General features: G+C 36.1%; 1 protein-coding gene across 1 annotated transcript; it reads right to left on the bottom strand.

The window, feature by feature from the left end:
• Positions 1–5,227: 5,227 nt before the first annotated feature.
• gig2p (grass carp reovirus (GCRV)-induced gene 2p) lies at positions 5,228–7,723 on the bottom strand. The gene is made up of 2 exons (XM_065284151.1): positions 7,518–7,723; positions 5,228–6,325 (listed from the first exon to the last, which is right to left on the bottom strand). The coding sequence occupies exon 2, from the start codon at positions 6,302–6,304 to the stop codon at positions 5,648–5,650; it is 657 nt and encodes a 218-aa protein (XP_065140223.1). The 5' UTR covers positions 6,305–6,325; positions 7,518–7,723; the 3' UTR covers positions 5,228–5,647.
• Positions 7,724–14,015: the final 6,292 nt, after the last annotated feature.

Genomic DNA, 14,015 nt, shown 5'->3' with positions numbered 1-14,015 from the left:
CATCGTCTTCCGAGTACGGCACGGTGGCTAACCTGTTTGCTGTCAGTCGGACTTCTGTATGCCACTGCGTGCATGACTTTTGCAAGGCTGTGATTGCGATTCTTCGGCCAAAATTTATCCAAACACCCGACCGGGCCAGACTGTCCGAGATTGCAGATTTTGTCGAGGAGAAGTATGGAATTCCCCAATGCGTTGGCGCTATACATGGTTGTCACATCCCTATACTGAAACCTTCACAGTACGAGTCAGATTTTGACAACGGAGAAGGCTGGCAATCCATAATTTTACAAGCAGTTGTGGATGGTAAAGGGATGTTTTGGGACCTGGATATCGGACAACCTGGGAGCAAAGACGACTGTAGTGTCCTCCGAAAGTCACACCTTTGGGCTTGGGCCACAACTAGCGATGCATTTTCTGGCAGAGTTAAAGACGTATGCGGAACTGATGTTGGCTACTTTATTCTTGGTGACTCGGCTTACCCGTTACAGAGATGGTTGTTAAAACCATATCCTGATACTGGCAGGATTACAGACGGACAAGAACTGTACAATGCAAGAACAAATCAAGCTCATTGTGTGGTTGAGCAAGCATTCGGGAGGTTGAAAGGGAGGTGGAGGTGTATGAGTAATAAAAATAACTGCAGTGTTAATCTTGTTATTGACATGGTGGAGGCATGCTGTACACTACACAACCTGTGCGAATTACGCATGGACAGATTTTTGCCAGAATGGGGTGCTGATGGTGGTAAAGTTCTTGAACGACCACCTTGTGACGTTGATGATGGCGGGTCAGATGCAAGAAATGGTCTGGAACGGTTGTTCATGCAACAACAACAACTGTAAGATATTGTGTTTGTTTGCTACAAATAAAATAGTTTAAATGAAGTTTTAGTGTACACTTACTTTGTTAACACAGTAAACAGATGTTAAATCTTATTGTTATTGCATAAGACCGAATTAGACTGTTAAGCAAAAGCTTAACTATACAGTGTGGTTACCATTAATGTGTTCACCTACAGCAGACTATCAGCAAGTATTTGTTAAAGAAACTATTTAATTAGACTTTTTATGGTTTGTGGTATGTTACAAGGTTCTCTGATAATCTTGTTTATAACTTATGGCTGATGTTAAAATAGGATATTTGCATATCTTACAATTAAAATAGGTGGACATCACAGGACAAAAAGCCATTTAAATAATGTGCCCATCAACAAGTATAGTCAGCGATACCCATGTCTGCCGATAGTTGAATAGGACCTTGTTTGCACCACAGGAAAGCATTAAGACATTCGTTTAAATAAATAATGTGCCATTAGTTAACATGGCCCTCAATAACAATACCGATCTTATTTGCATTGCTGTCGTCAGACGATCATTAGCAAATGTGCACATCAATTATAAACTCCAATCCACACTTAAGATAACTGCGTTATCTTGCTCCGTTACTTTGCACATTCGCGTTAATGGATTTGGCATGCGCTTTACCCAAAGCGACTTACAGTGCAGTATAAGCTTTAGTTTTTATTAGTAGGGGTGAGTGGGGCACCAACTAACACAGGGTTAATTGTTACACGGCTACTTTACATGTTTTTAAAGGGCTGAGCAAACTGTGATTTTTGATGTTTTTCTCTTACTGTCAGAAGATCTCCTGTGAATTTGTGAAAAGTTTTGATTAAGTTAATGAAAAAAGTGCGTTTTGGAGGCATGAAAGTAAAAAAATATTATTTTTATTTTTTAAAGTTTTTTTTATTTCTGAGTTTGGTGTGTAAGTCACCATATCTAACCTTTATATTATTTTAATCATTGTCTTGTTGCCTACAACATAAAGCCATTTTAAAACATGTCAGCAACTCCTAGTAACTGATAGCTGGGACTGCAAACAGTGTTATAATTAAGCCTCAGGTATACAATGATAATGAAATGAAAACAATGTAAATACTATTTATCAAAATGATAACTGTTAATACAATATCACGGGAAATAAATCACAATTATAATTTTTTTAATTTTAATTGTGCAGCACTTAAAAAAATCTATATCCATTGCTGCATAATACAAGGATGGTTAGATGAAGGGTCATGGATGGTTATCTATCCATTATAGGCAGATATATATATAAACAAATATCCACATTTAGTATATAGACAGAATTTTATTTAATTATTTGTGTTTAAAAAAAAATTCTAGTAGGTGTTACAACAAACCCTCTGTTTGTTACAATGAACCCCACCTACGGGGTAAAGTTTCCACTCCTGTCACTTTCGGTGTAATTGTACGATAACGATAGGTCCATAAAGAAAATTTGTTAAAGAAAAATTTATCTAACTTAAGTATTTTTTGAATGATAGTGCCATTTGTAACTTTGTGCCCATCTGTCTCCTACATGTGTTCCTTAGGTTTAAACCCATGACCTTTTGTGCTGCTAATGCAATTTTCTGCCACTGAGCTATGCAGGAGTACTTTGATTATTTTATTACTTTATTTTGATATTCTTATTTTAGTTCTTATTAAATAGTTCATCATTTGGACGATTTCTGTAGGTTACCTTTACAGAGTCTGAATACAGTACAAAGTCTGATTTTATATAGGCCTATGTCCCTGCAGCCCTCCCTACCTTATTTAATAATATTTACTAAATAAAGCAAATGGTTGTCCAAAAGTCACTAGATTTGTTGCTATACATTTTTATTTAATGTATTTACATTTATTTCATTTTTACTAAGAAGGGTGATGAAGCGGCGCTAAATTGGCGACACTGGTTGCACTCTGATTGACAAGTTGCTTGTCTGTATTGGCTCAAATTGTCTGCATAAGTAATTTTTTAATCATACTGCAGTTTTATAATTTATAGCCAATTATTTAATTTCCCCAGTTATGGATCACAGCCCACACATGTGGAACGGTTCTATTGTTACATCACTGTAGAATGTGTTATGATGATGTCATCATCACACTGCCAATCTAAACAAACAGCACTCGGTTACAGAAATACACTTTGCAGTCTGCATACTGATCGAGTCGTTTTTAAGCAAAGTAAGTACAAACATATTTACACCAAAAAAAGATAATCATTTTGGTCACCCTAATTACACATATTTGTTCATTGGTTTATGGAGGAAAGCAGCATAACTTTAAAAAGATTTGAATGTAATGTTTTGTGGAGGTCACATTTCTGATTGAAATTTGTATTTAAGCAAAAACAATTCAACCTGCAATATTCTTATCCACAATGATATTTGTGGCAGCTGGTCTCTAAACATTCCCTTCAATTCTGTTTTTATTTTACAGATGGCAGCTCAGAATACACAAATGAAAGACAACATGGTGGTGATCGTGATGGGCAATCAAACGCTTAGACTGGTTAAAAAAGAACCAGCCTATTCGATTTATTGCATCACTGCATCTGAAGTCATTGATTCAGCCACTGTGGGCATTGCCACTCAAAAGGACATTTATCAAGATCTCCCAAATGTCCCACTGTACGCTGACACCCGCAGTCAAACAGAGGAGGTCTCCAAAACCATGATGGACCGTTCCATGGTTAAAAACTTTGGGCAAGACCTATATGACAACCTAGTCCATGCACTTCAAGGAGAGGGATCTACAAGTTTGACAGCAGGGAGCTCAGATGGCAATGTCATCCAGGCCGTGGTATCAGATGTTGTGAAACTATGTGGACCCGTGGATCCTGAACCCTCACCTGAAAGTGTTTCTGAGACAACAAAACTTTCAGAAACCATTGGAACGAAGGCAAAAACTGTGAAGACCTTCTTTCAAACAAAGTGGAACATGGTGAAACGTCCCTTCACCTTTAGCCTAAGGTCCGATAAAGTTACACCGTTGAACTAAAATGAGATAAATGTATTCTGTTCTATGCAACAAATAAATTTTATGTGCAACAAAAATATCTGTGCAAATTTATGAAAAATACAATATCATTGCACTGCCCACAAATACATGCTACATTAGCTGGGACTGGGTGGCATATTTTACCAACTCAACATCATATTGTGGAGTGTTTCATGTTCATTTAACTTTGAACAAACTGTTGCTAGTAAATAACATCAATGTAAAATCTACAGTAAGTTACTGGCAGCTAGTTGCCAGTAATACTGTAATTTTCACAGACATTTTTACAGTATACCTTACAAAAAACAATACTGGTGTGCATCTTGAAACAAAACAATGGCACTGATATAAGATATGTTATTATAGGACAATTTTAAATTAAGGCAGCTCAAACATGTATTTTAGTCTGGGACTCTGATATGACCAGTTTGCATTACTGTTTTTGATAGTTACCCGATTCATTGCAAAAATTCTTTATACTACTACGAATGCTGTTCAACTGCAACATTATTTTACAGTTACCTTCATCTTTCTTACCTTTGAAACTGGCTTTTTAGTACAAATCTTCTTTTGCATACTTACAATACACTGAAAAAAATTATTCTGACTATAATTAAATGTAAAATAATTAAAATTTGCACATGTATTCCAATACAATATCGTTTTTGGTTTTAATGAAAAGTGGTTGTTTTAAATCAACCTATATGTGAACTTGACTCATTTCAATTGGGACTACATGAATAATTTGTGTTGTATTAAACCAATATTGCTAAAACTGAGGGGGGGGGATTTCCAGTTCCCAGCATGCTTTACATGAGACTAAATAATGAGAGTAAATATCAAAATAACAGGTTATTTTATGCAGTTTTAATTAAAATAAGAAAAGATACGTTTATGCCATAATCAGCGTCTGTTTCAATTTAGTGTTGGTTATGGTTAGCTAGCTTGTGTGCTGTATTATTAATTTATATTTTGAAATTTAGGTGGAACTAACATGATTAAAATAGTAGCATTGGTAAATTTAACTCATTTTTACACAGATCAACTTGATTTAATTGTGCTAAGGTAACTAAAAACAATTCAACAAAAAAGTTCAGCTTTAAATTTACCACTTACCTTAAAAATTGAGATACAAAACAAACATTTTCTAAAAACAATTCATTCTGTATTTTTGCAATAATGCACATTGGAAAATTGCTATTTCTTGAACTGTTTTTCTTTCATTTTAAAGAAATTACTGAATCTATTTCCATGTGTTCAGAACATCAAAGAGTCAAATTCAGAACATGGCAATTGAATTGCCATGCACTAATGAAGTGTGTATCTCTGTACAGGATCTCTGAACTTCTGAAAGTAATACCAACACAGGACACATGAGGTGAGAATCATAAAAGTTTAATACCAAAATATAACACACCAGTGGGTCAGCTTTATCCAAATTAACATCATTTGGAAACCCTTTGGTCTTTAATATCAAATATTGACTTAAACAGCATAAACCACCAAGATTTACAGTACTACATTTTATAATCTTAAATGATTGAAAGAAAGAAGTGTTGAAATATTGTCTAACCTGAGAAAAGAAGCAGGAAAAACATGATTATGAAAAAAAAAATTCACATTCTAACAGGCTTAGCAAACAAATCACAGAAAGAAAAAGTAAATGATACAAATGTGGCATAGATGTTTCACTTCCCTGAGAGGTTTGAAGAAAGAACAATGTAAACTTATATTGATTAACTACTTTTCAGTTTAAATAAACTTCATGAATTAAGCTTATACATATACATTATTTATATTTACATAAAGCCCCAGGTATTACACTTGTGTTTGGTCATAAGAGTGCAGACAGTATCTCCACACCCCCAGCAGGCCTGTACAGAATGTGCCGGTCCAGGTTTACCATTACAATATTGACAAGCACCCGAGTTGGCAGATTTGGAGAAACGTTTTGGGTTTGAAGTAATGAGCTGCTTGAGATTATTTAGGATGGCTGTGTTTGGTGCTAAAGCAATATCTATGACCTCAATTCGTTGTGGGTCCCAAACACAGTCTTCTTCTAGACCACTAGGCACAGCTTTCATGCCACAATTAGGCGGGACCCAAGCGGTGTCGTAGCCAGCATTATGCCAGGTCTTCTGTAGTGGATGGTTGTCCTTATCGATTCTTTTGATTTTTCCGCAGTCAACACTTAATTTAAGCACTACTCTGTCAGTAGGTGGGGAGTTCAGCGGATAGCGTTCTGCTTTCTTTTGATTGCGGCTCACGTAAACTCCAGGTCCCAGCATTCCATCTGATGATTGCGTGAAGCCATTTTGTATGATCATCTGAGCTGTTTGGACTTTGGTGCCGTGATACATGGTATAACGTTTGCCAGATTTGGCTTCCTGATTTGCCTGAAGGTGACTGTCCTCGTCATAGTGCACCTCCCAGCCAAAAAATTGGATGAAGGACATTTTGATTAAAAGTGGTGTATGCTGTGGATTAAGTGCATAAATAATTAAATAAATATTATGTTAATTTAAAAAAATTATGTTACCAGTGAAATCTTCATTATTACTGTTTTCCATTTTAAGTCATTAAAATGGGTATCAAAACAAACCATATACACCGACCAGCCAACTTTGTACAGCGAGTTGTGAATGTCTTAGCATTTAGCCTAGCCCCATTCAGTCCTAAGGATCCAAACAGGAATGAATTTAGAAGCCACCAAACACTTCCATGTTTTCCCTATTTAAAGACTGTTACATGAGTAGTTAAACAAATAAGAATGGTGGCACAAAAGGTGGCAAATTATTAAGCGGATAAATGAGAACTATATTGTATGGCGGAAGAGCACTTATTTTGCAGCACTTCGACCTTGGTGCCCAGTAACAACATCACTCCTGACTACTCCTCCTCTCGCTCAAACTTCCATCAATATTACTGCGCCCGAGGTCAAAGTGTTGCAAACTTAGTGCCTTTTCTGCCATACAACATAGTTCTCATTTTTTATCCGTTTAAAAACATCATCACACCACCATACTCACTTGTGTAACTACTGATGTAACAGTCTTTAAATAGTGAAAACATGGAAGTGCTTGGTGGCTTCTAAATTCATCCCTGTTTGGATCCTAAGGAATGAATGGGGCTAGGCTAAATGCTAACACATTCACGACGCGCTGTACAAAGATTAAGTGCACGCATTGAAAAAAGACAGGAATGTGTTATTTCGTTTGGGTTGAGGTAAGAACACAGTAAAATATTAAAAACAGTGGTGTTTTCCTTTAAGTCTCATTTTGACATTAGGAGCATCAAAGCTTGATTTCAACCATTACTTTCATTATGATTTAATCTTTGACATGGCATTACTCATTAATATTAATTGTACATTATACAATACAACTTAAAATAACTCTACCTTTGTAGAGACAACATACGTAGGCACAATTTACATGTGTCTAACAAATACGTAAACATTTACCTTTTAAAAACATTTAAGCCTACGTAAATACCTTTAACTGGTGTGTTTTTTTGCTGTTGTTTAAAATTAAATAGCAGATTACGTATTGTAATTACAACGCGCGTCCACTCAAAAAAGGTATGTGAAATTGTCAATTTAAATGTCTTTTCGATATCGACAAATGAGATTTTTATTTGAAATACTACAAAAAGAAAAACATAGCCTACCTTATACGATTCTTGCAAATAAACAAATAGGAAATGCCACGTATGTCTTTCGTCTTTGTCTATGCGTTTAGCTTACTCTGAAATAACAACAAAACTTTCACTTTCATTTCTTCTTTACCAGACCAACCCATAGACTGCAAAACTAGGATAACCTTGCTTTAAGGAAGGAGGAATCTGTTATTATGTATTAAAAACCGACAACGGATACATATAGACCCTTTTACAGTTGGTAAACATTGTGACGTATTTGTGTGGGCGGGGCTTAGCTGGAGGCAGAAAGAGCCGCAGAGGCTATGTTGACACGCTTAAACGAGCATGTTTTAGGAGGGATTTATTAAACATGGATGCAGAATTAGTTTCGGATCTGTCCGAATATGTACAGTCACTGATTCTGCGGGACCGTGACAGGTATTTTTGTAAATTAACTCTTGCGATTTTAACCAGGTTTTAGATATTTCATAGACAACATATGAATTACTTTCAGGTGGATTTGGGTAATTTTGTCTAGGCTTACTGTCTTATGTAACTTATCACTGGGCTAACTATGATTAGCAATGTGGATTATTTTAAGAGACTATTCAAACGATGGCATACACATCTATCGCTGTATGTTTGTTTAACATTTAAGCTAAACAATAGCGCGGTTGGCGACTTTTCACCTATAAAACAGAAACTTGCTGATTTGTACTAGATAAAACCAACACAACAGTACATATGCATAGATTATTTTACCTGATATGAAGTGTGCACTGCAAACACGAGTATTATTTATGATCGTCTCCGTCTAGTCTGTGCACCGTATTGCATTCAACCACAATTGTCTTCTTGATTTCTGTGAAGAAATGTCTGCCGGGATCCGGTAAAACTTTATTTTTGAACCAAAAGTCCTGTTCCTTCTAATCTGGCAGCCAAAAACACAACGAGATGACATTGTAAAGTCAAAAACTCAAACTTTTAGCGCGCCGGCTATGAGTTCCTACTTATTTTTTGCCTCCAGCTAGAGCGGTGACGTCACAGTGACGTGGAAACAGTGCGGTATCTAATTTAAATGTTGTTTGTTATGTTAATTAACTTTTTAATGTTCGTGGCGTGTCAATCAAACCATATAAACCTGCCTTCTTTCACTAGCACTCATTTTATTGGTCCGAGGCTGTGCTTTCGGAACGCTCTCGCGATACTTTGATGTCATAAATACCCCGACTGGAAGACTTCGGTGTGTTCGACATCGGCTGTGTGGCTAGATGTAAGCCGATCGGCGAGATTAGCAGGCGGGGGGGAGCTGAAAACGGAGACGTGAAGTCGGACGCGTCAGGACGCTCTGTGGTTCCCGTATTTTGCAATATAACATCGCGACTACATGAAAAGAGCTTTAACTGTTATAAAAATACAGATTTGTGAGCATTTGTGGAACCGAGGGCATGAAGAACACACGAAAAGCACGTGATTGTTGTCATGTGGTGAATCCGACCAATCTTGAAACAGCTGTGTCGTCAATAGACCAATTTAGAGTAGACGTCACAGTTACGTCACTGCAAGCTGCGCGCGCAATGCGGTTGCAGAAAAACAGTGGAAATGAATTAGACACGAGTGAAAAGAGCAAGATAACTCACTGGAAAATGTCATGTTGTGCTGTTAAGTGTCAGAATAAGAATGCCAAAAAAGATGGCTTTCATTTTTATAGAATACCATCGTCAAAGACATCATTTGAAGATAAACGTAGGTGTTTATGATTACAATTAGCCCTTAAACGGACAGAATGGAGCGAGGAAATCATCTGGAAATCTTTTAATAATTAGAATAGAAAATAAGTAGAGAAGATGTCCGGTGTTCTGTCGAAGTCTGTTCCCTCCATGTGTTTCTTATAGCGTTTTTATCATGTTACAATTATAATTTATTAAGGAAGAAATAATAAAAATCAGGAAAATTATGAAATATTTAATAAACGCTATTATATATAATACATGATAGTATTGCTTTTACATGTACTTTAGCGATTCAGACTGTACAAATATTTGATTTAGCAAAAAAGAACAATACATATACATTACATACATGCATATCAGTAGCCAAGCCATTTAAACTTTTGATCTATCTAAAAAAATAAACGTAATGTGATTAAAACGCTATAAGAAACATTGCACTAAAGGGAAACATAAAGGAATCAGACTTCGACAGAACACCGGATCCATAAAAATCACGGTTTAATGCTAAAACACTTCACAACCCTACTGCGGAGCAGTCACTTTCTGCAACCAGTTTGGCTCCGCCCACAAAAAACGTCATCTCTGTGTGCAAACACGAAATTGGTCTATTCACCTTATTCCGCCACGCCCCTTTTTAATTCTTCGCTCTTCCGCATTTTGTCAACGGACTTCCGCTGCTAATATGGCACAGTGCATTCGGTGGTTAGAAGATTGTTTGTAGTTCAGTATAACTTTAGAGAAATGAAAAATATCGCTACTGCTGTAAATGTTTTAAATTAGGAACACGGTTAAAACTTCATACGACGCTCGGATAGTCTTATAATGTCCCATCAATTGTCGGTTAGACGATATGAAGCAGCCACGGCAAGTAACCCATGGACATATTACCTCGTCCTTTCAGGAGTTGATGGAGCAGCATTGGAAATCATAGGTGTCATTTACACTGGGGACATGTCCCCACCACTTTTTGAAATGGCTGATTTTGTCCCCACCCCTTTTCAAAAGCATTTGGTTAAAATTATCTGAAAAATCAAACAATACCTGCGCGACTTACACTGCAAAAATGACTTTCTTACTTAGTATTTTTGTCTTGTTTTCAGTAAAAATATCTAAAAATTCTTAAATCAAGATCCTTTTTCTTGATGAGCAAAACGACATAAAGAAAATAAGTATAGTTTTTAGACAAAAAAAATATTCAATTTAGGTGAATTTTTGCTTATAACTAAAATATCTGCCAATGGGGTGAGAAAAAAATCTAAAAATAAGATTTATTTTTTCTTAAACACTTAATTTAAGCAAAATTTTCTCACCCCATTGGCAGATATTTTTGCTTGTTTTAAGCACAAATTCACTTAAATTGTATAGTTTTTGTCTAGAAACTAGACTTATTTTCTTAAGTCATTTTGCTCATGAAGAAAATATGTCTTGATTTAAGAATTTTTAGATATTTCTACTGAAAACAAGACAAAATACTTAGTAAGAAAGTCAGATTTTCAAGAAAAAATTTCTTAGTAAAATATCTAAAAATTCTTAAATTAATATGCTTTTTCTTGATGTGCAAAAATCTAGTTTTTAGACCAAAAATATCAAATTTAAGTGATTTTGTGCACAAAATCACTTAAATTTGGTATTTTTCATTTAAAAACTAGACTTATTTTCTTATTTTTTCAAGAAAAAGCATCCTAATTTAAGAATTTTTAGTTATTTTTACTGAAAACAAGGCAAAAATACAAAGAAATTTTTTGCTTGAAAATAAATTTTGCAGTGTACGTTTTGTGGTCCAGGGTCACATATGTTGCATTGTGTGCTTATAGTGTGTTTTCTTTTACATATGTAATGAATTTCAATGTAATTGACTTTACGTGCTGCTGTTATCTACAGTATGGTGCTTTGGCACTGTTCGGTTGAGCTGGTGTTGCAGGGATTGTTACATGTGCAGTCGACATTGTTGAGGATTTTATGCTGAGTATTTTTGTGTTGTTGACCAGCCTACACTATGCCCATTTTTGATGCGCCGTTATTCAATATTTTTCCCGTCCTGCTGTAATGTTTTTTCATCTGATTTTTTGTCCCCACCACTTTTCAACACAAACTGACGCCCCTGTTGGAAATTATTAAAGTACTTATGCCTACCAATATTTACACGGTGATTTCGTCTTTTTTAAAGCAAATGTGCACCTTAGCCAGTCCAATAACTATTTCGTTTTTATGTGGTAATATACCATGATATAATTCATTTGCAAACATGCCAACACTTATTCCTTCAAAACAGGAGACTTAAATCATTTTAAGTGGAATCTACAAAGCTCACCTATGGTTTAAGAAATTCCTTACAGATAATATCTGATTACACTGTAAATGTTTATATACCTGCATGACAGGTAACATCTGATCACATTGTAAAGATTTAATATAACTGCACAATATCTGATCACATTGTAAAGGTTTAATATAAATGCATGACATGTAACATCTGATCACATTGTAAAGGTTTATAAAAATAACTATGGACTAAGAAACTTTTCAGCAAGACCACCCTGCAATGAATTAAGACACAGCTTTATCAGAGTCATCAGGAGCTGATCCCAAGTGTATATCTGGAAGCTGTTGGTGTATGTACTGGTGATGTGCTTAGCGACTGTGTAATGTATGCAATATCAACCCTGTGTAAAGCTGAAAAAGATGGTTGTTTCTCAGCAGAGATATGTACATTTGTGCCAGCTCAACACATGAAGCAGAAGCATTGAAGCAGTTTCTCGGACAGGGTTTACAGGACTAGGCCTTAATTATATTAGGACATTTTAGTTTTTACAAACAAACCACATCTTGTGACAAAACAATGACACTCATATATGTTGAGGTATGTCAGTACAAGGTGTTTTTAAATTATCGTAGCTCAAATAAGCATTTTAGCCTGGGACCAGCATAAGCCCTGTCCGGGAAACCGCAAGGTTGTTTTCCCATATCACAGTGGTTCTTAACGTTATTCCTCGAAGCCCACTGCTTTGCACATTTTGTATGTCTCTTTTATCTGACAGACTCAGTTCAGTTCATTGAGATCTCTTCTAATGAGCTGATGATTTGAATCAGGTGTGTTAAATAAGGGAGACATACAAACTGTGCAGGGCAGTGGGCCTCGAGGAATAACGTTAAGAACCACTGCCATATCAGATGTAGGTTGCTTCAGGTTGAGTTGTGATTTTAAAGTGTAGTTGTGTTCAGAGACGGATTGATCCTCCCATTGGGTTTCTGCATCACAGTTTAGGAACATGTTGATTGTATATCATCCTCACAGTTGTCCATTGCATCACTAAACATCAATGCATCTGTGAAAATAATATAACCATAAACATTTTTATGTTAGTATTTAAAAGAAACTTGCATCATGAGAATTAATATATAAATGACATCCATACTTAAACAGAACAGTGTGTGAGAGAGATGCATTAAAAAGAGACAGTAAAGTTATACACACAACCTCTAACCTCAGTGTTAAAAAATATGTCGTTTAATGTGTCATTATAAACAATATCTGAATGAGAAATGAACTGAACTGACCTTCTAGCATCTGAAATCTCGGTAACTTGTGTGAATCACGTGAGCTACTGTAAGAATGTAATGTACTAATATATTGTTATCTTATCTTAAATATAAAAATATAGGTGGGCAATCAAAATCATTCAAAATAATTGCATTTTATAAACTAACGTTACTGATCTTAAGTGTATTCGTAGAACGGACATCACAAATCTAACGTTAGGCGAAAGAGCACATTTAGCTAAGATAGCTTACATGAAACTGACCACCTTTTCAACACACGGCATGGCTTCAAGTTACCGGAACATCGTAGTCAAACCATTACTTGGGATTAGGGTGTTCCTCAGTCGGCTTCCCGTCCGTTAAAATTGGTAAGAAACAAACATAAAGGCACTTGAGTGAGCTTTTTAAGTTTAACGCGTCGCCTTCAGCCACTGCCTCAGCTGCTCATCATATGCAGCCGGAAGTACGTTGACAAAATGAGCGCAATGGCGCCGCCCTTGTTGTCGTGGAAAATAAGGTGAATACAGCCCGTGCAGCTCCTCTTCGCGAACTGCGCTCAGGCGGCTGATCTCGAATCGCTCTCGCGGTACTTAAAAACCACATGACACAGTCACGTGCCTGCAGCGCCAGATTAAAGTCGGACAAAAGTACTAACCGGAATGCACTTGGGGTCAGCACATAGATAAAGTCAAGAGTAAATGTAAAAGGATTATTAATGTCTTGAGGTGTTTATCTGGACAATATTGAGGAGCAAGCAGGGGATCACTTATAAACATTTATCAAGCTCTGATGTGAGCAACTCTTGATTATGGATGCCTAGCATATATGTCAGCAGCAGAATCACATCTTAAGAAGCTTGATGTGGAACAAGAACAGGCACTCCGGATCTGTGCTAGAGCATTTAAGATGTTACCAATATCTGCATTATAGGCAAAATATAACAAATATCTGCATCACATTGTAGATGCTGAGTACTGTGACTTTGTTGTGTGGACCTCTATTGATATTTTTGTTGAAAGGATTTTGCCTGATTTTGATTTGTGGGATGATGTGGTTCCTAAAGTTGAGTTTTTTTAGAAACGCTTACTTCCGGAAATACTGGTACAGCAAGTTACAAACTTACATGTGTAATATAATGAAACTTGGTCTAGGCACTGGGCTGTGAAAGTGGGCTGTGTGATATATTGCCGTTATCAATACTGTTGTATGAGACAAGATGACATGTTGAATAGTTATGAATAAATGCAATGGAGAA

Source organism: Paramisgurnus dabryanus, chromosome 5 (assembly GCF_030506205.2).
Source record: "Paramisgurnus dabryanus chromosome 5, PD_genome_1.1, whole genome shotgun sequence".
Lineage (NCBI taxonomy): Eukaryota > Metazoa > Chordata > Actinopteri > Cypriniformes > Cobitidae > Paramisgurnus > Paramisgurnus dabryanus.
The sequence above is the reverse complement of the archived record's forward strand: the minus strand, read 5'-3'. Positions and strand labels throughout refer to the sequence as shown.

Bases quoted from the DNA above. Each gene is read 5' to 3' on its own strand.
- gig2p (XM_065284151.1), bottom strand. From the start codon at position 6,304: ATGTCCTTCATCCAATTTTTTGGCTGGGAGGTGCACTATGACGAGGAC.